Source organism: Colossoma macropomum, unplaced genomic scaffold (assembly GCF_904425465.1).
Source record: "Colossoma macropomum unplaced genomic scaffold, Colossoma_macropomum, whole genome shotgun sequence".
Lineage (NCBI taxonomy): Eukaryota > Metazoa > Chordata > Actinopteri > Characiformes > Serrasalmidae > Colossoma > Colossoma macropomum.
In genome coordinates, this window is record NW_023494801.1 from 28,098,974 (window position 1) to 28,124,739 (window position 25,766).

The 25,766-nt window shown below is 38.9% G+C and overlaps 1 protein-coding gene across 1 annotated transcript in view; it reads right to left on the reverse strand.

Moving 5' to 3' along the window:
- The window catches only part of LOC118821039 (amyloid-beta A4 precursor protein-binding family B member 2), an 89,510-nt gene extending 63,813 nt beyond the window's left edge, over positions 1 to 25,697 (reverse strand). The window contains exons 1-8 of the mRNA XM_036589448.1: positions 25,614 to 25,697; positions 18,317 to 19,321; positions 14,102 to 14,310; positions 11,805 to 11,936; positions 9,696 to 9,889; positions 7,461 to 7,521; positions 3,791 to 3,964; positions 2,404 to 2,531 (exon numbers count right to left, since the gene is read on the reverse strand). Coding sequence (XP_036445341.1) covers positions 2,404 to 2,531; positions 3,791 to 3,964; positions 7,461 to 7,521; positions 9,696 to 9,889; positions 11,805 to 11,936; positions 14,102 to 14,310; positions 18,317 to 19,301 — 1,883 coding nt within the window. The 5' untranslated portion in view covers positions 19,302 to 19,321; positions 25,614 to 25,697. The remainder of the gene's footprint in view (positions 1 to 2,403; positions 2,532 to 3,790; positions 3,965 to 7,460; positions 7,522 to 9,695; positions 9,890 to 11,804; positions 11,937 to 14,101; positions 14,311 to 18,316; positions 19,322 to 25,613) is intronic.
- Between the last annotated feature and the right edge of the window lie 69 nt (positions 25,698 to 25,766).

The following is a 25,766-nucleotide window of genomic DNA, read 5'->3' on the forward strand; positions in this document are numbered from 1 at the left end:
AAACATGGCTCACCCAATCAGATTTTCAGACCGGAACTATCAGTTTTATAATCATAAATATTTCATGTTATACCTTTCTGTGAGGGAGTTTTTAGAGGCATCAAATACTTCACATGTGTGTTTTCTGTCACCAGCACTGTGAACAATTCTGACTCTAGTTTCTCTAGAACAGAGCTTTTCACACTAAACCCCTTTGCATGACAACTTAGCCATTGAATACTGCAGAAATTTTGAAAATTTTGTGGAATTCCACTTTAAGTCAGAAGTTGAGTCTGTCGAATAGGAGAACACATTTCTATTGGACAGTCTTCACTTTTGGTTCTACAGCTTAATGAGAAATCCTGCTTTATATAATCTCCCTGAGGGCCGGCACTTATCTTAACAAACCCTTACAGTCAGTGGACACCTGATCTTTCCTTATCATACACCAACCAGGTCAATCCTTCTTAACCTCACCAGGGATTAAATTTTTAGTGCAGACGAAGGGGGGAGGGGGGTAGGGAGGGGATCTCTAGGCTTAGCATGGCTGAATATATGTGAGAAAAAATATTTAACCCCTACAAGTCTAGAGTTACTCTTGCCACTCTGCTAAACCAGGGGTGCACAAACTTTTTGTTTTAGGGGCCAAAGTGAAATGTTTGTGATGGAGGGCCAAGGAACAAGAAGTTAATTTCAAATTGTGTTAAAAAATGTACTACATTATACTGTAATTTGTTATTAAAACACAAAACAATAAGCATTTAATAAGTTATATATAGTATATAGACATGTTCTCTCATTGGGTGATAGGGTTGGGTAAGTTTAACATTCTGGTGGGCCAAATTAAATGTCCTCACAGGGCAACTTTGGCCGGCAGGTCACAGTTTGGGCAGCTCCGTGCTACTCTATTTAAATGTAATTGTAAATGTATATGTAAATACAACTTAACTACATAGTTACTACAAAGTTATTAACATGAATTATACTTACATTCGATTTACATCCTTGATAAAGGTCTTGATAAACTTTTTTTTTTGCAAAGAAATGGAAAAAATATGAATATAAAGTGTTTTTTCATGCTGAAAAACAAGACTGTAGGCACAACAATAACACCATCAAATTCAAATCATAATAAAATGTCTCCACTTCTACTTACAAATGTGGCATTGAATATTTCTGCTTGTTTCATTGAGATACAAATAAGAAATCATTTATATAAATTTACAAAAAGCTTTTGTTATAGCTGCATTATTACTAAACCATACTATCCTTCTTTTGTAGAATCAGTTCTTTAATTACTGTGACACACAGTTTCTGTGCTGTATTGCAGTTACTGGTGGGTCATTAGTTTTGGCAGTAGTACGCTTCAATGAGAGTTCCTGCCACTATTAAACTCTTTAAAAAGATGGTTCTTGAAGGGTTCTTTAGTAAAGAAAATGGTTCTATATCGAGCCATGAACACTGAAAGAACTCTTTGCATGATTAAAGGGTTCATCATGAAAAGGTTCTTCAGATTGATGGAGAATGTGTTGTAGATGGCTTTTTGAAAAGGGTTCTATAGCACCCAAAAGCGTTCTTTTATTGTTACAAGCTTAATATTGTAACAATAGAAGAACCCTTTTGGTTGCTATAGAACCTTTTTCAAAAAGATTCTATGTAGAACCATCTACAGCACATTCTGACGAACCCTTTCATGATGCGAAGTCCCTTCAATCATGCAAAGAGTTCTTTCAGTGTTCATAGTTCTACATAGAACCATATTCTTTACTAAAGAACCCTTGAAGAACCATAATTTTTATGAGTGTATATAATAGCGCTGAAGAGTAGCGGTAGCCTTACCTTCATTCTATGTCAATTACATGTTCAGGAGTGTTAGCTTGTAGTATTTACAGTTGTATGCAAAAGCTTGAACACACCTGGTCCAACAACATTTCAGTGATTTTGTTAGTGAAAATAAGTGAACACGTCCTGTACAGAAAACTTAAATATAGCAAAATTTTAATGCACAATTTCTGTTTATTCGCTGAGTTTAACATGTTGGAAAAACAAAAATACGCAGTATAAAATGTGCCATTATTTTTGCACAGGCAACATTTTATGTTTTATTTTTTCCAATATGGTAAATTCAACTGTGCACTCTAAAGTATGTTCTCTGTGAAGGATGTGTTAACTTATTTTCACTTGGAACAACAACAAAAAATTTGTCCGGGGCGCCCAAACTTTTTCACACAACTGTATGTAGCAATATCTGCATTTTCAAAGAAGCCAGTTATTTTTCCCGCAGAGAAAACCGTCTTAGGCCCAGAGCTCCTTAATTAGGATACAAACTGACGCACAACCTCAGAGGTCCGTTGGCGATGTTACCACAAACGTTTTTACCACAGACATCTTTTGATTAGAAACTGTATGGAAATTTCCACCAACCTGCTGTGGTCCCGCCCTACGCCCCACACTCGGATGCTGCTGACTGGCTGAGAATGTAGTAGGGTGTGGTCTACAGGGTCAATCAGGGTCAACGTGACGTCCTGAAGAACCAATAACATCGCTTTCCCCTGAGGAGAAAAATGACTTTAACATCTCTGTAATACTAAAATACAGAACATACACTGAACAATTAAGGAGATGAACACAACGTCCATTTTATTAGAAGCAACACATTTGTACCACCAGTCCATTAATGACCTCTGACTACTTTATAGATCCACTACAACATGAACCACTGTACTGAATTAATTCAAGCTGTCCCATAGGTTTTATATATATATATATATATATATATATATATATATATATATATATATATATATATATATATATATACGTATATATTACCTATGGGACAGCTTGAATCTGAGGTTTGGATGCTTCATTTATATATATATATATATATATATATGTATATATATATATATATATATATACATATATGTTTATATATATATATAAAAATGAAGCAGCCAAACCTCAGATATTTACAAGGATTTTGTTATGATCTACACACACATACACACACACACACACATCGCTCCTTATAACTCACTCAAAATATATACAACATATATAAATATATACAAAATCACTTTCTACTGGGAAGTTTACAGGAGTCTGGAGAGGCAATGAGCTATTGCTATAATTTTCTGGATTGTTATCTTGAGATAATTAACTTGATATTTCAAGGCAACAACTTTGTTATCTTGAGACAACGAGTTAATCATCTTGTTATATATCAAGATAACAAAGTTGTAAATCTAAATATTTTAATTCCACTTTAAAAGGAAATTTAAAAAAAATACAAAAAAAAAGAAAAAAACTCAGAAGTGTAAATATAGGGGTTAGGATTTTTTCTTCCAGTAGAAAGTATTCTGTATATCGCTGTTGTCGGAACAAAACCTCGTCCAAAATGGTAACTTTACAGGAGAAGGAAAAAACAAACTTTACTTTTAATGTAAGTCAATGGAACCAGAGGTTTTTCCATGTAATTTTGGGACACTTCTTTTGGTCCATTCATCATAAAATTTACGCATAATGTAAAGGGTAATAGGCATTTTCAAATTATGCCAGAAACTGAAAAACTTCAAAAATAGAGATATGAGGTTTTGTTCTGACAGCAGCGAAATGTTCACTTATTACTGTCTCAACTAATGCCTTTGGGTTTAAATAGATTATTAAATAATCCTTGTAAATATCTAAACTCGAAATACTTCTTTGTTTATTTAAATTGTTTTGATTGACTGTTGGACGGCAGTTTGAACTATCAGAACGACAGGGCTGTAATGCTGCATTCCTCCTCCTCTTCCTCAGTCTTTCTTACCTCCTCCCTCTCGCCCGCATTCGCTCGCTCTCTCCGGCGGAGTGTGTGTGCGTGAGGGGGTGTGTCTGGGTGCTGAAGGAGTCTGATGCAGTCACTGACCACAGCGCTGCTCCGGCCAGCCACCATGTCCGCCTCATAAACCTCCATCCAGCCCAGAGAGCGCACACGAAACACCTGCAGCGCACACACACACACACACACACACACACACACACACACTCGTTACACACATATGTCTACCTAAGATACAAAACACCTACGGCACATACACATATAACACACACACACGTCCATCTATGCCATAGAACACACCCAAAATCACAAATCTTTAAATGTAGCAATATTTAGCATTTAGCATCCAACAAATTGTTAAATATATCACAATTGTTAGCATGTAGCATATCAAAAATCTTTATTACAATATTTAGTATTTAGCAGATCACACATGACTTATGAATTGATTCGGACTCACGCTTAAATGACTCGACTCAAAACTCACAAAATATTTGAACAAAACGCAAACAAAACAGATGTAAATGAATAAAACCTTTTGTCTCCAACTCTACGGTTGTGATTTTGACTTTCAGTTTTGCACAGTGTTGTAGGCTGAGAGCACTGCATTATGGGTACTGTAGTTAATTTATGTTATTACCTTGGCAACTTGCCATGATAAAAAAAAAATGCTGTCTTTTTTTTCATTCCCCTTCTTTTTTATTAATATGCAATGTCAGTTACTTCTCTGGCATTCCAGTCCAACAGCACAAAGCATTTACTGGATGTAGCACTTCAGTTCTGTCCTTCGGCCTGAAGCACTTTTTTGCTATGAAAGTTGTGCTGCACTTTACAGCTCCAGCTAATAACTAGAAGGGGAACGTTTGTAAACAAACTTTAAATTACTCTGATAAAGTCTCTGCTAAGGTGATGCAAAGCCATTGTTATAGTATCATAGGTGTTTGCTAAAGGTGTTGATAGGTAATTGCTGCATAATCCCAGGTGGTTGCTAAGGAATTGCTAGGCATTTGCTGTGGAATCCCAGGTGGTTGCTAAGGTGCTGCTCAAGTAGTGCTACAGTATCTCAGGTCGTTTGCTAAGCCAAATTAATGAGACTGAAATTTACCACTAAAGACTCAAGACTTGACTCAGGTTTGCACTTAATAATTGCGATAACACAACATTACAAGTATTATGATATCATATCGTGGGACCTGCAGAGATTCCCGCTCCTACTACAGACCAATATGCACACACAAATACACAAAGAGACTTTGTGTTTGTGAGACATTCACTCTCTCTCCTTCACTCTCCCTCCTTCCTCCCCACTTCCTCTGCCCCTCCTCTCTAATACAACAGAGCGCTGCAGAGCCAGTATTTGTCTGCATTCTGCTCTCCTCCAGGAACTACAGTTAACACACTAACGTACTGTCAGCCCATTTTTGTCTCACGTTTTATTTTATCTACTACTCGTGACTTTTATTTTCTCTCATGCTCTCTCTCTCGTTTTTTCTGTCTCCTCTCTCGCTCATCAAAGTTTCAGATGTTGTTGTCGTCCCAGCACGTGCCTTCACCGTTCTACAGATGATGTAATCCCACAATGCATCGCGTTCAGTCGTTACAGTTTAGAAACTGAGCACATTGTCCCTCCTCCTCACTCACCCCACCATCCTACCCCACACCTCTCTGTCTCTCCCTCAGAGACAAATGAACTTTATCATGTGCTGTATTTGTACTGCCAGCAGGTGGCAGCAAAAACAACACAAATAACTGCAGTTCCACTTGCAGCCACATGATGGTGCTTGATGACCATTGTCTTTCTTTCAGTACAGTCCTCTGTCTTGGATTAAAGGGAAATTCACCAGATTTTTCAAAATTTTTGTTGTGTCCTTTGGGAAATATTTTGCCTTACAACACCATGGATGTACCTCTCTGCTATAAATATTTTTCAAATTTTTGTTTCTGGCTAAAAAATCTTATTTGAACACTATCGCCAAACCATGTCTCAGCCATCAAGTAGCATATTCATAACCATTTTCTGTAATAATTTTCTGTAAGTCAGCTTTTAGAACCAACTCTTTTAGACATCAGGGGCTGCATTACAGAAACTTCCTATCTTTTTGTCTTAACTTAAGATCTACGGAGCCCTTAAGGGGCCATGGTTAAAAAAAACCCAAAAAAAAACAGAGACAGAGCAGCTCATTGAATTTTACGTTGATCTTGGATTGAAATATAAAGACATAGTGCCGCTTCTCAATATCAAACATGATTATGCTGTTAGTGACTCAAACTGAAACTGAGATCGAGTGTCCTCTTACAGTAAAGGCTACATTTACAGAGACTGCAGAGAACAATTGCTGAATACACTCAGCACAGACTGGAGAAACTGTGAAAACAGATTTTAACATTGTCTACGCTAAAAACAAAGCTCTAATGTGGGCAATGTCATTGGGCACCTCGTGTCCTACGTTTGCTTGCTGTATGACAAGCATATATTTTGTGAGGGAATGCAAAACATTTGCGAGGGAACGCAAAGTCATTAACTTTATTTATATTTTTTTTTAAACCATGGCCCCTTAGGGGCTCCGTAGCTCCGCACCGTAAAAATCTGACAGGTCAAGATAAGATTTTTCACAAATTCCTATTACAGAAGCAAATCTTATCTTAATTCAAGAATCTTATCTTACAGCATCTTTTCTTATCTCAAGTTAGGAAATCTTAACTTACTCGATTGAAGTCGACAATCAACTGTCGTGTCTGTTACCTAGCAACCGACCACACGCGCACAGCTGAAACGTAAACACGTAATCAAGTTAGTTAGCCAGGCAGCTAACGTTAGCTACCGTTACTGATGTAAAAAAAGGTCAAACAAAACTAAAGTGCAATAAACTGAGAGTTAAGAATATTGTGACAGCACTTCATGCTGTTTTTCAGAGTCGCTGCTCTCAGTTTCAGTTTCCTTTCCCAAATGCTTTAGCCGAGCGCGCTAATGTTATTCCTCCTAATAAACAGACACATTCAGCTCTGTCTTCTCATTATTCACCACCATCGCTGTAATATTCTATCAGACGAGTTTACATCAACAATAACACATGAAGGTAATAAGAGGGGACAGTGGAGATCTGTCTGCAGCATCTGGGGCTTTTAAACACTGTTAGAAAAAAAAACCTCACGAGTCAAAGCACCGTTTTCACTGTAGACAAATGTAACGTGATTATGCCAGTTACAGTGAACTGTGCTGCCTATCACTGCATAAAACAACAGAAACAGACGATTAAAACAGAAGTACAGACGCTCTGGGTTTATCTTAAAGATAAGAAAATATTTAGGATATTTATCTGGAAATAATGGACTTAAGAACTGTTGTTCTGTAATGGCTTCTGTCCTAACTTCAGTCTTAACTGAAGTTGCCATGACAACAACGCAGCTAAGATATGATCTCAGACAATTTTCTGTAATATGGCCCCTGGTTCCTATCACCACCACTGTGAACAATTCTGACTTAGCAAGTTTCTCTAGAATAAAGCACTTCACATTAAACCACTCTGACTTTGTTTACATCTTGATGATTGTAACTGAAAAATCAATGGAATTCCTCTTTAAAGCTAATCTGAGAGCAGCTATGACTGTGACCCATCATTAGAGGAAAAGCTGTGGTCAGCAATGCACAGGAACCCACCTGCGTGTCCAGGTCATCGATAGGGATGACTGTATCAGCAGGAGCATGTGGCACTTTAGCCCTGTGGAGAAAGAGAACAATATGCTAGAAACAGGAAATATAACTGCAGGAAGAAAAGTTCACTAAACAATAAAGTGTACAACCTGCAAGGCTTTTTTTTATTACAACTATATAGAGTTTCACAGACTTCTTAGGTCGTATCATGACCATATTAGGAACTCCAGATTCTTAGTTTTCTCTGTGACAAAAAGAATGGTGTCTTTGAAAATTGTCACTCCCTTACCGATACAAAAATGTTTCGAGGCTCATCCGTTTTGCCGTACAGATATTTCTCCTCCAAACATCGCCAGATCTTCTGAATGATGAGGTCATTAAGGAGCCGAAATACGACTAATGCTACATGCATACTAACATTGCTAGCATTGACTTGACATCATATTACTGGCAACACCAAAATACCCCACAAGCTTGGTCAAATATGTTAGTTAAGTACACTCTTAAAAAAGATGGTTCTTCAAGGGTTCTTTAGTAAAGAAAATGGTTTTATGCAGAACCATGAACACTCAAAGAACCCTTTGCATGATTAAAGGGTTCTTCGCTTCATGAAATGGTTCTTCAAACTGATGGAGAATGTGCTGTAGATGGTTCTACATAAAACCTTTTTGAAAGGCGTTCTATATAGCACCAAAATGGTTCTTCTATTGTTACAAGCTCAAGCCTTTTCAAAAAGTTTCTATATAGAACCATCTACAGCACCTGCTCCATCAGTTTGAGTGTTCATGGTTCTATATAGTCAGTCATGGTTCTATATCATGGTTCTATATAGAATCATTTCCTTTAATAAAGAACCCTTGAAGAACCATGTGCTTTGGCAGTAGTAGAGTGCAGTTTGAGTGGTTGGTGTTGGTATACATTGAGGTTTAATAGTACACAGTTCTTCAAGGGTTCCTTAGCAGTTCTATTTAGGAATATAATGGTTCTATATAGATATAATTCATGCATTATTGAGATTGATGAAGAATGTGCTGAATATGGTTCTATATAGAACCTTCATGAAAATGGTCCTATATAGCACCATTGTTACAATGTAACAAAACAGATAAAGAAACTGATTCTGCAGGGAAGTTGGGATTTGGCACCTGTTGGCTAAAATGGCTGCCTGCTGAGTTCAGCTACACGGTAAAGTTTTATTAATATATTGAGTCATATTTTTCTCTAAATGCCATCAACAAGTCCACAAGACTTTATTAAAGACCTAGATGCAGTTTTTTTCACAGGTTGAGAGACGTTTTATGATGCATTTATGGAAAATACAAGTTTGTTAGCAACGTTAACCCTGTAGCTCCAGCGCTAAGCTAAAGAAGCAAAATCCGGACACCAGACCTGACTTGGCTAATCAACTGGGGTAAGTGGATAATTATGTACTTGATGTATCTTTATCAACTTAGTGTGGTTTGAGTGAAGTGTGTGATGATTTAGGCATGCAGTTTAAACAATGCTAATTGGTGATATATAAGCTTCCATTACATGTTAGCTATATCAGCCTCGTAGATCCAGAGCAAAACCGAAAGGAAAAAAGAAGCAAACTTCAGACACCAAACATGTCTTGGTTGCTTGTTTTTGGGATGAAGGTTGGACATGGAATGACAGTTGGACAAATTTGATTTTTTAGATAGAACTACCTCTTATGCTCGTAGGTATATTTCGTTTTTTCCATCTGAATTTACATGCCCAACTCATAAGGGAAATTATTCAGTAAATGCATGAAATAACTGTAATGTAAAAGCTCCCCTCAAATTAACAGAACATGTGTTTTATGATCATACACATGTTGCTATCTGCTTACAATTTACTGCTGAAAGCCAAAGATCTAAGATGCTCTTTTACAGAGCAGATCACTGAAGAGACACCTTCTGAGATCCAGTTTATAGCTCAGATTTGTGGAAAAATGGGAAAAAAAATTACATTACCCATCTATTTGACTGGAAAGAAGACAGTTACAGCTCTCATATGACCTCCACCTTTTGGATGAAGCTTATAAAATATGAAAGTTATGAAGTAAAGAATATTACGAAGTGCGTTTTGGAACCACCGGTGGTCCCAAGGAGTTAAAGAGGTTAACAATGTAACTACAGTAATGTAATTATGTAATGCAAATCCATGCACTGGTTAGCTGTTCCTGCTCACAGTTTCCAGGCCACCGTGCGGCCTGAAAGAATGCTGTTAGGTTATTACCTCAGGTTTATGTAGCTGTAAGGCATGCAGCGGGCTCCCTCACATCCCCTCTCTCTCTCTCTCCTCTCCTCTACTCTCCTGCTCTCTCGCTCTCTCTGCTCCTCCACTCTCCTGCTCTCTCGCTCTCTCTGCTCCTCCACTCTCCTGCTCTCTCGTTCCCTGGACTCAGCACGCACGGAGGCCCCCTTCTGGTCCTGCGAAAAAGGAAAGATGGAGTAATATAAGTACAATAATAACTAGAATTCTTGTGAGCTCAATTAGAGTAGTAAAACTAGACTTTGAATGGGGAATCCCACCATTTTTTCAAAATTCAAAATATAATTCAACCGTTATATCATTATTCTTGTATTTTATTTGCATTTGCTGCATTTATGTGGGTTTATGTACCAAAAACAGTCATAATTCATTTTATCATGACCATTTTCCAACTTATATGTATCTGTATATGTTGTTGCTGTGCCTTTAAGACTGATATATGCAAATGAGCTCTGTTCTGATTGGCTACCCTGTGTTGTGCCTCATTCAGAAAGCAGTACAGACACTCCTTTTAATGTCAATGTGAATGGGTAGGGCTAACCTGCTGTAGGCAGAATAGATAGATATATGTAAATGTATTCTTTTTATGTATTTTCTTGACATCATAAAAACACTGAATTTAAAAGAGGCTGTATATGTACTGTATGGTCTTTGGGGTGAACGCTATGTTTAAAACTTGTTTACATAATGTATCAAAGCCTTTTATTATATTTTATTTCCATGATATTTGCCTTTAAGAGGCAAATAGAGTCATTCAGAGTTGACCGATGTGAAATGCGGTATTCTAGAGAAAAAGTCAGAATTGCTCACAGTGGTGGTGACGGGAACCAAACGTCCATAGCGCGTAATGCTCCTAAAAGGGCATTGTTTTATGATAGTTTTGAGATCAGATCTTGGCCTAAAATGCATATTTAACATACATACTGGACAGAAAGGTACATGTAAATCAATGTAAGGCAAAATAGTGCCTGAAAAAAACATTTTTTTCACATTTACCACTATTTTACCATCATTAGTATTGCATATAATACCTCAGAAGACACATGTAGGTTCACTGATGTTTCTACAGCAAATAAAATGGATATATTTGCATATATTTGAATGATTTTGTTTACATCACAATCATTAAATTACACAGCAGGTTTGAAAAATTGGCAGAATTTCTATGGGAGGCAAATCCAGCCAAAAAAGAAATTAAAATTAAAACAAAAAATAGTAAATGCAAACCTCGTTTTGCCATTTCTTTTTCCAAACATCTGCGCAAATATCCTGCCAAATTTGAAAATGAAATGAAATACCTACATTTGCAATTTCATTTTTCACATGAGCACGAGCCATTTGTGACAAAAATAAAAATAAATGTAAAACAGCTGTTTGTCATTTCATTTTAGTCGTTATTCTGGTTTTTCATGGCCAAATCTAAAATGAAAAAGCTAATAGAGAAAAGAAAATCCAAGCTTCTCTTTGGCTTTGGCTTTTCTCCATGAAATGCAGAAAACATGTCAAAACTGAAATCAAAATGCAGCGTTCACGTTCTTATTTCTTTTTCACAGCAATCGGCTGCATATCTGACAAAATGAAAATGAAAATGCAAAATGGATAAATCAACAGCAAAGTGACAGTTTGTGATTCAGTTTTCGGCGTGGATGCGCTTTAAGTGTCAGAATGAAAAGGCAAACGAACATCAGCGCCACCTGCTGGACATTTACTTTACATTTCCGACTTTTCGTTTTCGTTTTCAAATTGACCGACATGCAAGTATATGTTAATTAGCACAGGGCGGGGCTACGGGGTACATTTTAGGACATCCTCAGACCTCCGAGTCAGAACGGCATCATTCCTCAAGCTAAACGACTATACTGGCATTTATATCGAGATACATAATAGTCTTCTAAGTTATACGAACCAGTATATGCTCGACCAGGCCTGCGTTGGGTCTGATACCTTTTCTCTGAGGCCGTTTGGTCTGACAGTGTTTGTTCTGACGTTCAGTTTCACCAGATCTGAGTCATGACGATGGTATCATTTCCTTTTAAAATGAAATTTCAGATAAAGGATGTGTGTGTATGTTACCAGGTAGTTGTTATTGAGGAAGCTGCTAGGGGGTCCAGACACTTCATAGCAGAGTGAGGATGAAGAAGGTGAAGAGGCGGCTGAAGAAGGCACAGGCTCTACAGAACTGTCTGACACGATGCTACTGGGCCTCTGCTTATAAACACACAAGCCCACCACACAAGAACAAAACATGTCAGATACATTTGAGCCTTTCTTGAGCACTGTACAAAAGTCAGAGACCACCATTCGTTTAATTTCTATACGAAACAGCCATTAAGTACAAGTTATTCATTTTCTCAGGAGATATTTCTCAGGAGATTAGACACAAGATAATCCACTTGCATCCATTGATCAATCAACCTTTTTCACTTGGATTTTTACTTGCATTTTCAATGCAGCTGAGCATTTACAGCATAATGGGATTGAAAAAAATGGAATTTAATCAGGTTAAACTAAAATGAACATAACAAATCAAACAAAATCAAATAAGAGGAAAAAATGTAAGAGAACAGTTAAGATTTGATTAAGAAGAGGAACAAAAAGATAATGAACCAATTAATAAAATTTCAACATAAAATGATAAATAACGCAAAGTAAAATTAGTAAAATATCTCTGCAGATTTCTTTAAAAAACTGAAAGCAAGTCTCTTGAAAAGAATGGAGGCTGTAATAAAAACATAGAGTGGACACAGAAAATACTAAAACAAATGATTTTATACTTAGTTGTTGAGGCTTTTGTTTAATTCTCTGTTAAATATGTGATTTTGGGTTTTATTTATTTATTTATTTATTTATTTAGCTTTTTTTCCTAAAGCTGAAAAATGAATGGCTTAATGGTCGTTCCGACTGGATATTAAACAAATGAAGGATGGTCTTTGACTTTTGAACAGTACTGTAAATGTCTGAAAACCTCATCTTTAATTTCATCACATACAACACATATATTCTGCATGTCAAAAGTATCCAGACAGTTTTTCTAATGAGTGAATTCAGCTCCTTTAAGGTGCACCCATTGATGACGCAAATGTTCAGCTGTACAAACAGCTTGTATAATGTACATAGAAAAGCAGTGACCAATAAAATGGGATGCACATGAGCCTAAAATCACCATACCCAATGCCAAGCGTGGGCTAGAGGGGTATAAAGCATCCCAGCACTGGGCTGTGGAGCACTGGAACCGGTTTCTCTGGAGTGATGGAGCTCCATCCAGTACCTTTGGGATGAGCTGGAGTGACCTAAAACTAATCATCCTACATCACTGCAGCAAAGGGGGACAAACTCCCTATTAATACCCTTAATTAAAGAAAACATGATGCATGAGCAGCCATCATTGGTGCTACCACTTTGTTCTTATTCAAAATACATCAACTTAATCTCACTGACATCTTGTGGCCAGATATAGTAGTATTATTCTCCACCTGGCCTAATAATCAAGGCCTTGTTGTGCTCAATGATTAGCCACTGATACACAGATACTGCCCAGTCCTTTAAGACATGCCCCTCTCATTAGCATATAAGCATTGAGAAAAATCAGAAATAAATACATAATCACACAAGCTAGAATCGAGAAAATAGAAGAAAGTTTGAAAATAAAGATGAGAGACTGAATAAATGCTAAAGTAAATGATTACTAATGCGCTCGCTTACTCACTCAGGTTTAGTAGGATGAAGATTTTCCACAAGGGGGAGCTATTAGCCCTCAATTTTGCTTAGTAAGACTAATGCTTCACATGAATGACCCTGTGTTGTCCTTGTTTACTCTGATCTATTGTGGCACGAGTTAGTTTTACTTGCTTTCTAGAGTTCTAAAGTTATTTGTCATTATTATGACATAACAAATGTTGTTATCCCCATGTCTTGAGATTTTGCAATTTCATTTTCTTGAGATCTCAAGAAAATGTTTGTTATGTTAAAAATGAGTTGAATGTGCACAAAGATGTACACCACACTTAACATGTCATAAGGCTAGTAACAAAAGGATGCCCTGAAAACTAGCATTAGGACCTTTAGTCTCATGGTTGAGACACAAGGTGTTTTTCTCTTTGCTGTGGTCCCGCCTACATGTGAATGTAGGTCCAAAGCTTTTCACACTCTCAAAACAAACAAAGGTTTTTTGACAGAACACTGGCACGTTCTGGAGTGTCATCACAACCAACACTGGTTCAGCTACTTATTTGTGCACATATAAACAACCAGCAGCTAAACGGCCCACAAAAACAAGTATTTTCACCTGAATGGAATGTCTGAGTTTGACTGTGTGTGTATCTGTGTATGTGTGTCTATGTCTGTGTCTGTGTGTGTATGGCTGTGTGTACCTCACTCTGTGTCTTAGAAGGGGGGACAGACAGGGAGGTGACCTCCTTTGCCCTGTCCCGCTGCTGATCAGGTTCAGGTGGGCGGTGGTTGCTGGGGGTTATGGGCCGCTCCCGCTGGGTGGTCCCGGAGGGAATGTGCCAGAAATAAACATCAGACACATCCTCCACCTCTCTCCAGCCAGGGGGCAGCACCGAGTCATTCCATACACCTGCAATACATACAGACAGTGGCTAAACACAGCCATCATTGACAACAATAAACACAGGGAAAATGAAGATTCTCACCCATAACAGAAGCTCAAGACAAACAGTCGTGTATGTACCCTAAAAAGTGCAAGAGCAGTCAATACAGTCATCTGCACATTTTAATGCACAATTACTGTTTATTTACTCAGGTTAACATAATGGAAAAAAATGTGACCTCTGCAAAAGTTAGGGCACATTTTATATTTTATCTTTCATTTTCCAATGTGTTAAGCAAATAAATAGAAAATGTGCACTAAAAGTATCAGAAAAAGATTACAAAGAATATGTGAACTTATTGTCACTTAGAAAATCAACAAAACAAAACAATTAGACAGGGTGTAACCTTTGCAAACAAGTGCATATGTGGCATTTTTAACCAAAAAACTTTTTTGGCCGAAATTATTAATGGCTGAAATGTCGATGCATCCCTATTAAATGCATACTGCACAAGTATTGTGCAGAAGTCCTCTGGGAAAATGCAACATAAAGTCATTTATCTGAGCAGTTAGCATTTATAAGTTCACAAAATAACCTAACATTAGAATAAACACAAATAAACACAACAATATGATCTGGTGTGAGTGTGTTCGCTTAACCATTTCCAAAGCTCTCCAATGGGTAGCCCAATATTTTCAGCTGCCATACAATACCTAGTTTATCTATTCAGTCTATTAAATTGAATCAGGTGCTGCTGATGGAATTTATTAAATCCATACACTGGCTAGCGTCCACTGAGACATCTATGTTCTTTTATCCTGCTAGAAAAAACAGTATATATCGGGCTTTGGATGCTGGTATCCTGAGTGACCAGCTAAACCAGCACCAAACCACCATAAAACAGCATGGAATTTATGCTGGTCTGTGCTAGTTTTTTTTTTTTTTTTCCAACACAGTAGGTGTATTCTTCTAACTAACCGTACAACAATATAAACACTATATAGACAAAAATAGTGGGACACGCTTCCTAATTATTAAGTTCAGGTGTTTCAGCCACACTCATTGCTCACAGATTTATAAAATCAAGCCTTTAGCCTTGCAGTCTCTATAGAAAAACACTGACAGTAAAGTGTGTCATACTGAAGAGCTCAGTGACTTTAAACATGGCACTGTCATAAGATGCCACCTCTGCCACAAGTCAGTCTGTGAAATTTCTGTCCTGCTAGATCTGCCCCTGCCAACTGTAAGTGCTATTATTGTGAAATGGAAGCACCTAGGAGCAACAACAGTTTAGCCACAACGCGGTGGACCATGCAAACTTACAGAGTGGGGCTATCGAGGGCTGAAGCGCACAGTGCCTATCCTCTGTTAAATCACTCACTAAAGAGTTCCAAATTGGCTCTGGATGCAACATCAACAAAAGAGCCATGCATCACGAGCTTCACAAGATGCGTTTCCATTGCCAGGAATCAGAGGGTGGGGGTGGACTGGTGGAAAGCATGCTGCTACTGGACTCTGGAGCAGTGGAAACGTATTCTGTGGAGTGACAAATCACACTTCTCTATCTGGCAGTCTGATGGACGAGTCTGGGTTTGGCGAATGCCAGAACATTACCTGCCTGACTGCACTGTGCCAACTGTAAAGTTTGGTGGAGGAGAGATGATGCTATGGGGTTGCTTTGCAGGGGTTGGCCTAGAACCCTTAGTTCCAGTGAAGGGAAATCTTAAGGCTTCAGCAGACCAAGACATTTTGGACAATTCTATGCTTCCAACTTTGTGGGAAAAGTTTGGGGAAGAACCTTCTCTGTTCCAGCATGACTGAGCCCCAGTGCACAAAGCAAGGTCCATAAAGGCATGGTTGGGTGAGTTCAGTGTGGAAGAACTTGACTGGCCCTTGCAGAGCCCTGACCTCAACCCCTTCAAACACCTCTGGGATGAACTAGGACGGAGATTATGAGCCAGGCCCTCTCGGCCAACATCGGTGTCTAACTCACAAATGCTCTTCTGGATGAATGGACAAAAATTCCCCCCACACACAAAATCTTGTAGAAAGATACCCAGACGAGGGGAAGATGTTATAGCTGCAAAGGGGTTACCAACTCCATATTAATGCCTAAGGATTTAGAATGGGACGTCATAAAAGCTTCTGTAGTTATAATGTGTAGGCGTCCCAATACTTTTATCCACATAGTGTATTTATTTATTTGAATGTTATGCATTATTTTTAGCGGCAAAAAGACACTTAATTGAGATTTTAACACTTTCTTTGGTTGCCTAACACTTCCACAGTGCTGCACGTACCCACCACACCCACACTGAGGGCGTGAGGTTCCCACATGGCATATATAAATACACACAGACAAACATACATACATACTAATATGCAGAAATACACAAACACAAGCACAACAGGTCACTTCAGAGTCTGTTGTCATGGTAACAGCATGGTAGCTTATAGAGGCAAGCAGCAGGTTACAGCGGTAAACTAACACCAAAACAAGAGAGAGAGAGAGAGAAAGAGAAAGAGAGAGAAAGAGAGAGGTGATAAGTAAAATGAAACAGAGGCAGAGAGGTAAAGGGACAGCAGTAATATGTTGCCTCTTATCTGGCTTTCTTACGTAGGCTTGAGAATGTGATGTGTAATTTGCACACCGCTTCTCATAGTAAGAAGCAGGACGCACTTCTTATGGTGCGAAATAATGCATTTGATTGACAAGTAGGTAAATGCAAGAAAGTGATTTGAGAGAACACAAAAGCCCAAAACAAGCAACAAACATCTTGAATTTGACTTACAAAAATAATTTTAAAACTCTTTTTTTCGCATTCAGTGTTAATCTTTGTGCCAGGTTTTGTACAGCTGTGAGTTTGAAAACAGCCAAAATGAATTTCTCCTCCATTGAAGACTAGCAGTGACGACCCATGACTGTTAGAGCTAGACCTTCAGGCCTTACATGAACAATTTTTTCTGTTCTTATTAATTAAACAAGGACATTTGAAGCTTGTAAGATGTTCCATGTTCTACTGCAAACTTGTAAAAGGCATGTTGACATACTTTAACTTTCACAGTTTCAAATGCGAACGCTTAGTAAAGAGCCCAGGCATGAAGCTGCCGCTGCTGTTTTCCATTTCTAACATCTGACTGAAACGCGTTGGTCAAACTAGCACTAGCATCAGTGATATATCTAGAACTTTGAGAAGGCCCAGAATGACATTTTTTCTTATGAAATTGGTCCCAGCCATTGTAAATCAAAATGTGATTGGTTGATTCAACTGTCAGTTCCTTATTATTTTAATGGTTAATCCGTCATGTTAGATCTCCAGTTTAACTACTGAAGGCCTAACCAATGTGAGAGCTTGCTTGGCTGTATCTACCTAGACACCACAGAGGAAAAATGTCCTTATTGGATAATGTTCTATCTCAAGAATTTAACCCTTTTATTTCTAATCGAAATGTAACAATGCATTCACAGTATTACTACAGTACTTGCAGAGTTTAAATAAAACAACCATGATAATTATCTTAAAAATAAAGGAACAAAAAATGAATTGTGTATTTTTTATTTTAAATAAATCTTTAGGCCATCTCTGAAAGCCTAGAAAGCCTCACTGATGACTAGAGTGAATGCATGGTTAATATTGATTGATCAGCTGTGATATGATTTATGGCCCTCAGCAGAAAACGTGGTGTTTTTTTAACTTCACCACATGTCTTAAAACCCGCAAAGCACATTATAAAGGATCTGGATAAGTGTTTTTTAGTGTGCATTGCCCATGCTGTTGCCATCTGGCAAAAAAAATGCAAAGTACCCCTACAAAATATATATTTTTTCAAAATGTGTATTTTTTAATCTTTAAAAAAAACATAAAAATGCGCATTTCATGATTCATGGATTACCTTTCCGAACTTGAACAATTATTAAACACGATAACAATTATTATTATTGTTGTTGTTTTGTTATTTTGTTGTTTATTATAAATGAATAAATATATTAAATGCACTATAATTTATTTACTTTATATATTTTGACTTTACCTGTCTCCTGCGGTGTCTCTATGGACGGACTCTCTTGAGACAGAGTTGTCCAGCTCGAGTCTTCCTCTTCCTCCACTTCTTCCTCTGCTTGTTTCTCCTGCCTAGGAGGCTCCTCTGCCCGCTCTGCTCTCTGGCCCAGACTAGACAGCACCTGCAGCCTGGGCCTGGCAGGAGACCCTATGTCCTCCCCTGCAGCTTCCTTCGCTCGGTTCAGCTGCTCCTTTTTGGGGCGAAGCACCTCCACCTGGCTCAGGTGAGAGTGGGTGGGGCTCTGGTCCTCCTCTTCTCCAGGCAGCAGGAGCAAGTGGTTCTGTGGTAGCGTGAGGTGGACCTCCACTCGGTTCTCTTTGACCCAGGCTTGTGGCTCCAGCTTCGGCAGGAGCGGCTTCTCCTCAGCCGGAGTCTCGGGCTCCTTCCCCGGGCTGTTGGAAGACTCCTCGTCCTCTTCGCGATGGTACTCCAAGAAGCTCTTTGTCCTTCGCCTGAAGGGGGCGCCCTTCTCATTATCTTTGCCAAAGCAGTCTGCCCAATCACTGACATCGTTACGATTCTTGTCCTTCTTGTGAAAGTCAAACTGCGTCTCTTTCAGCTGCAGGTTGGTGCCGTTTTTCGCCAGCTTAGGGTTGGATGGAGAGAATGAGAGCGAGACGCAGGAGGATGAATAAAGCGAAGAAGAAGAGGCAGATTTTGTAGGAGCAGGTTTACGGGTTTGACTGAAAGGGGCGGGGCCACTGTCCTCCAGCCCCATGGCGCTCTGCAGGTTGGTCAGGGCGTATTTGTGGCGGCTCTTGGGGGGCAGGGCCGAACCCTGTGTTTCTGCAGAAACTGAGACCACACCCTCCTTTCTGATGTTACGGCCCAATTGCTGGTTGTGGGAAGAGCGAAGGTTAAGGGATGAGGGCGGAGTCACAGCAGGGCCTCCACGATTGGTGGATTCTAATGTTGACGCGCTGCGTCTGAGCGGAGGTTTGTGCAGCGACATCATCACTTACGATTGGTTAATTTCTGAGAACAACAGAAAGAGGAGAGAACAACCCAAAAACTATTAATTATTTATAGTATATAATTACAGCACCATTGAAAAGTTTGCTTTCAATAATATAAAGCCAGTCTGTTTGCAAGAAAATGTAATACATATGCTAGTCCTGTGCAACTTCACAGGTTTCAAATAAATTGATAGGATGCTGTAAATTAAATATTAACACACTTTAGATGTGTTTAGATGAGCATATGAGTGAGCGGGTGAGTAAATGAGTTGGTCAGAGATTGAGTGAGTGAGTGAAAGAGTGAATGAGTGGGTGAGTGACTGAGTGAACAAGTGAGTGAGTGAGTGAGTTGGTTAGTGAGTTGGCTAGTGAGTGAATGAGTGAGTGAGTTGGTTAGTGACCAAGTAAGTGAGTGAGTGAGTGAGTTGGTTAGTGACCGAATGAGTGAGTGAGTTGGTTAGTGAGTGAGTGAGTTGGATAGTGAGTAAGTGAGTGAGTTGGATAGTGACCAAGTGAGTTAGTGACTGAGTGAGTTAGTTGGTTAGTGACAAAATGAGTGAGTGATTGAGTGAACAAGTGAGTGCGTGAGTGACCGAGTGAGTGATAACTTGAACATTTGAGTGATTGAGTGAGTGAGTGAGTGAGTAAGTGACTAACTGACTGTGTGAATAAGGGAGTGAATGAGTTGGTTAGCGACCGAGTGAGTGAGTGAGTGAGTTGGTCAGTGACCAAGTGAGTGATAGCTTGAATATTTAAGTGAGTGAGTGAGTGAATGAGTTAGTGAATGAGTGACTGACTAACCGACTGAGTGAATGAGTGAGTAAGTGAGTGACTGACTGACTGTGTGAATAAGTGAGTGAATGAGTGAGTGAGTTAGTTAGTGACCAAGGGAGTGATAGCTTGAACATTTGAATGAGTGAGTGAGTGACTGATTGACTTACTGACTGTGTGAATAAGTGAGTGAATGAGTGAGTGAGTTGGTTAGTGACCGAGTGAATGATAGCTTGAACATTTGAGTGAGTAAGTGAGTGAGTGAATGAGTGAGTCAATGAGTGAGTGAGTGAGTGACTGACTGAGTGAATGAGTGAGTGAGTCAGTGAGTGGGTGAATGGGTCTCAAGCTGTGTGGAGTGAGAGAACAGTCAATTCGTAAATTTATTCTTGTACTGAAACCCATTTTCATTTGTTTCCTCCAACCAAAAACAGCACAGATGCTGCCAGCAGCTGAACATGGTGTGCGGTGCTGTCCTGATTAGCACAGTACAGTCAACAAAGCATCAGAGCCAAGCCAGGGTGTGCACCCAACACACCTAAAGGGCCACTCTGGCCTAAAAGTAGGGTTTATATATGTATATATGTTATTTGTCATGTTTTACAGTATTATATCCCTCAGCCTCATCAGTTTGACAGAATTCATGATTTTATATCATTTTCATGTTTTCTGTTCACCAGTCTTCTCTCACTACAATACCTAGGATACATTGCACAAATACAAGCCCATTTCCAAAAAAGTCCCAACTTTTTTTGGAAATGGTGTTGTACATCAAACAATCACTGTTAATCCCTCTGGTGTCAACCAATCCTGACTACCCTGGTCACTGATCTATAGGCTAAATACAACCAAGTTAGCATTAGCAACTCTAATCTCAGTAGTCAAACATAATTGCAGAAAAAATACTGATTCTATCTTTATTCAGCACAAAATAGACACCAAACACATTTTTTTACCATTTCAGTCAAAGAAAAGAAGCCAAACTGAGGTAAGGTATCTAAATGGCCATACTTGGCTAACTTTAGCTTTTAGCATGTTGATCTATTCATCTGACAAGCCATTTCTATTAGTTTAGTAATCCATTCTCTCCTTCGCAATAATATCAGTTTCAAACGTTATTAAAGTTATAGAAGACATTTAGCTTCCTAGTAGTAATGTTAGCTGTTAGGTGGTAGCCCACCCCAAAAACCCACCCCAAAGCAATTATAGTTTTCCAAATATTCCTCCCACGTTCTAGATACATCATCAGAAGTGGCTTTTCCTAGTCTTTAAACTGAAAAAACCTCACTTTAAAGACTATTGTGGAACTGCTGTAGGATATAAGTAAGCATGTTTACAACAGATGTAGATATGGTTACATTTCACGGTCTCCCTTTAATATCAGACCATATTTCGACAGAAACATCCAAAAGTATGTATTCAATTGTGCACCCACTGTTTGTATATTGTCCATAGAAAAGAAGTGCCAATAGAATGGTATGCGCTGGAGAAGTCGCACACGAGCCTGAGTTCACCACGCCCAGTGCCAAGCATCAGCTTGAGTGGTATAAAGCCCCCGCGCACTGGGCTGGAATGACGGAGCTCCATCCAGCACCTTTGGGATGAGATGGAGTAATCCAGATCTAATCATCCAACATCAGAACATGACCTCACCAATGCTCTTGTGGCTGAATGCAATCAAATCCTCACAGCAATGTTCCAACATCTATTGTAAAGCCTTCCCAGAAGAGTAGAGGCTGTTACTGCAGTAAAGCGGGAGCAAACTATCTATATGTACATCTATATGTCTGCGTCAACACAGTTCATAATGAAGTCAGCTCAGGTTTGTTTGTATGTGCGTGAGAGAAAATGGCTCACTTGGACCTGATCACCTCTGCAGAGACTGCAAAGTCAGCAAACCACCCCAAGGTAGAACTCCAACAAACACGTCTGCCCTTTAAACATAAACAAATAAACCCAAAGCAGGCAGTGACACAGTCATTTCTGTATAAGCAAATGAGCCGAATAAATAATACAATAAAATGTACAAATATGCACAGGCCCTTCATACACTGCATGTCGTCCGAACATGGACATTAGACACAAATCTGTAATTTAAACATCAAAAGTATGTATGTGTGTGTGTGTGTGTGTGTGTGTGTGTGTTGGTGTAGGGGTGTATGTGGTCCATGCTGGTGGAAAGTGTGTTGGTAGCAGATCTGAACAGAGACAAGCTTCATTCGAAGGTGATGAGATAGCACTATTACTGCAGCTGCCCCTATAAACACTTACATGCCCACAGTGACGCACACATTTAGAAGACTTGCTGTTCTGTAGAAGTTCATGTTGGTTGGCTTGCAGACTGCACAGAGTGATTAGTGTAGGATTTGCTTTAAAAATGTGTCCTTACAGATTGCATTTGTCATAGATACCCTAAAAATATGATAAGGTTTGAGTCTTTTAGTAGATTTTAGTAGATTCTGCAGATGAGTTTGTTTTGTAAGAGTGTATTCTGAATTATTAATTAATAAAACGTCGCTGTCATCTCAGAACCTTAGAACTCGTTATTTGATCTTTCATCATATGCAAATTCTTATTGTGTGAATATGGAGAACAAGACAGAAATGGGCCAAAACGACTTAGAATAAAGTCTGATTAAATCAACATGCAGTAAAGTTAGGAACAATTTCTCCATTTCAGATATTTTTGGTATTTTATATGGCCTGTGGTCCACAATGACTAGGGATGCATGATCAAATTAAAATCGGAATCGGTCAAGAATGGAATCTGAGAAGATCAGAATCGGGCAAGATCAGAGCTCAGCAGCATCAGACGCGGGTAAGATCAGAATTGGTTGAGATCAAACCAGGCAAGATGGGAATGAACAAAGAACAGAACCAAGCTAGATCAGACTCTGGCAAAACTGTAATCAGCCAAGACCGAAGTTTGCCAAGACTGGAAAAATGAAAGATCAGAATCAGCCAAGAGCAAAGTAGGGCAAGATTAGAATCAAGGCCAAAACCAAAACTGAAACAGGCCAAGATCAGAATCAGCAAATTAGGAATTGGGCAAGATTGGAGTCAAGAAAGACTGGAATCTACCAAGAACAGATCTGGTTGATTTTTGCTTCAAACCAACAATTAGAAATTAGCTAGTTTATTATTATGATGTAAATAATGTGAGTCGGGTAAGTGCACTCAAGATCAGAAGATCAGAAATGGCCAAGATCAAACTGGGCAAGATCGGAATCGCCCAAGATCAGAATCAAGCAAGATCATATTCTGGCAAGATCATCATTGGCCAAGATTGGTATCGGTCAAGACCAGAATCAACCAAGATTAGACTTGGGCAAGATAGTAACGGGCAAGAACGGACTCAGGCAAGATCGGAAGCTTCCACGATCAAATTAACTTGGATCAGAATTGGCCAAGATCGGAAATGGGAAAGATCAGATTCGGCCAAGAGCAGAGGTGGGCAAGATTGGAATCAGCATTTTAGGAATTGGGCAAGATCGGAATCAGGAAAGACTGGAGTTCACCAAAAACAGAATTGATATGTTTGCTCTAAACAAGCAATCAGCAATAGGCCAGGTATTATTTTAATTTTAGCCGATCTGTGTTGCAATGTTGTGATGTAATTTGTGTATGCTGATTAAAATGTATTTGAATGCTGCTGCTACACCTACGCAGCTCATTGACAGTGTACTCCTATTAAACTACAAAAAGGACAAAATGAAAATGAGTGAAGTCTCTAAGGCAGCTTTTATAGAGTACCAACAGGAAATAACTATTGAAATACAGGCTACAGGTAGCTCGTCTGGTCTCCAATGAGTTAGATTATCTGTACGTTAGTCAGGTGCCTAAACCACAATCCTCTCAGAGTCCTTCCTGACAGAGAGAAGGGGAACTAGTGCATTAGAAACCGGCCGAGTGCATTAGAAAGCATCCGAAAGGGAGGGAGTTTAAATGAGATAATTTATTTATAAGCACAAACAGTCAATTCCCATAACCCAAGTAATACATCAGTAGACTGTGCTGGAAAACTGAGGCTGCTCCAGAATAGAGTATAAAAGTCGGCATAACTGACAACTGGCCACAGGTGACAATGTGACATTTACCTTACTGCAAATGTCTTTTTTGCTTCCTTACACTTTCTTGTAATAGAACCTGCTGCTTGTTTATAAATTTTTTTTTTTCATTTTTTGTAAAGTATTGTTTATTATATATTTACATTTTTTGTTTAACTGTACTGTATTTTAAAAGCTACTTATAAAAAGACAATAAATTCAGCTGAAAACCTGGCTTCTGTTTGTTTTAGTTTTTCTTGCTAATGCTACTGTAGAACAAAAACATATTTTTATTTATTAATATCCTTCATCCGTTGTTTTATTTTAACGTGAAAAACACAAAAAATAAATTGTGCATATATATATATATATATATATATATATATATGTGTGTATGTGTGTGTGTGAAAACAGGTCTGACATCATTTTAAACTAATTTTAACGTTTTTTCTTTTTATCTTGCTAATGCCAAAATAAAAATTTAAAAGTGACTACTTGTTGTTGTTGTTTTTCTTCTTTTTATTATGATTACTACTATTGTTTACATATAATATAAAAGTCTGTCTGATATGGTTTTGATTTTATTGTAAAAACCCTGAATCTTACTAATGTTATAATCACGTAATCCTGAGTTTGTGAAATACTAATATTTATTAATATTCTACCTTCAATTTTTTATTGTATAGTAAAAACCACAGAAAAGATATGCAAAAAAAAAACAAAAAAAACCAGGCCTGACATTTTAGTTTCATTTTGAAAATTGTTTCCTATGCCATTCTAAAGTATTATTTACTGTTACATTTTACTAATCGTTTTTAAAAAAAAATCACCAATCAAGTTATTTTGCAAAAGATTTTTATTTGACTTTGAACGCCCTGAAAGTTCTTTCTTGCTAATTCCAGTATAAAATATCAATATAACTCACTGTTATTACCATTATGATTATCAATAGTAGCAGTAACAGTAATATTCATATCCATCAGTCTGATTTTCTTCTGGTTTAAACACTGTAAACTGAGTGATGAGCTGGCAAAGAGGAAGAAGAAGGCAACAGCCTGTGGAGAACTTCCCAGTCCACTGCTGGATGGACTGGGATGATGCTGATGACGTAATCCATCATTAGGGTCTGTATCAGGGAGGACAGAGCTGATGTGGCCTGACTGAGACTGAGACTGAGATCTTACTGAGAGATCTGAGAGATGCTGAGCAGCAGCTCGTGCAGCAGTCCAGGCCTGTCTGTCGCAGTTCGCTTCAACCAAAGCATGACACAGCACAGAGAGCAGGGGACGCGCCGTGCACGGCTCGCGCGCCTGCAGACCACCTCAAGCGTTCATCTCGAGCGTCAAGCGGTGCCTTCAGTTTCTGGAAGTTACTGCACAGTCGATACAGGCTCGATAAATCAATCGTCCCGCCCTGGCACGGATCGGCACGAGCTGCTGCTCTCGGGCTCGCGGACCGAACGGCGGTTAGTGTGTGTGCATGTGTGTGGACTTACCGCAGAGAAGCGCGCGACTCGTCGTCTCGGCGTGAAACACGCTAACGGAGAGCTGCAGTGTGACGCCTCACTCTGTGGCGGCTCGGTGTGAGTGAGTGTGTGTGTGTCTCCGTTTCTCCTCCCAGCGCTCCGCTACTGATGGGCGACTCGCGA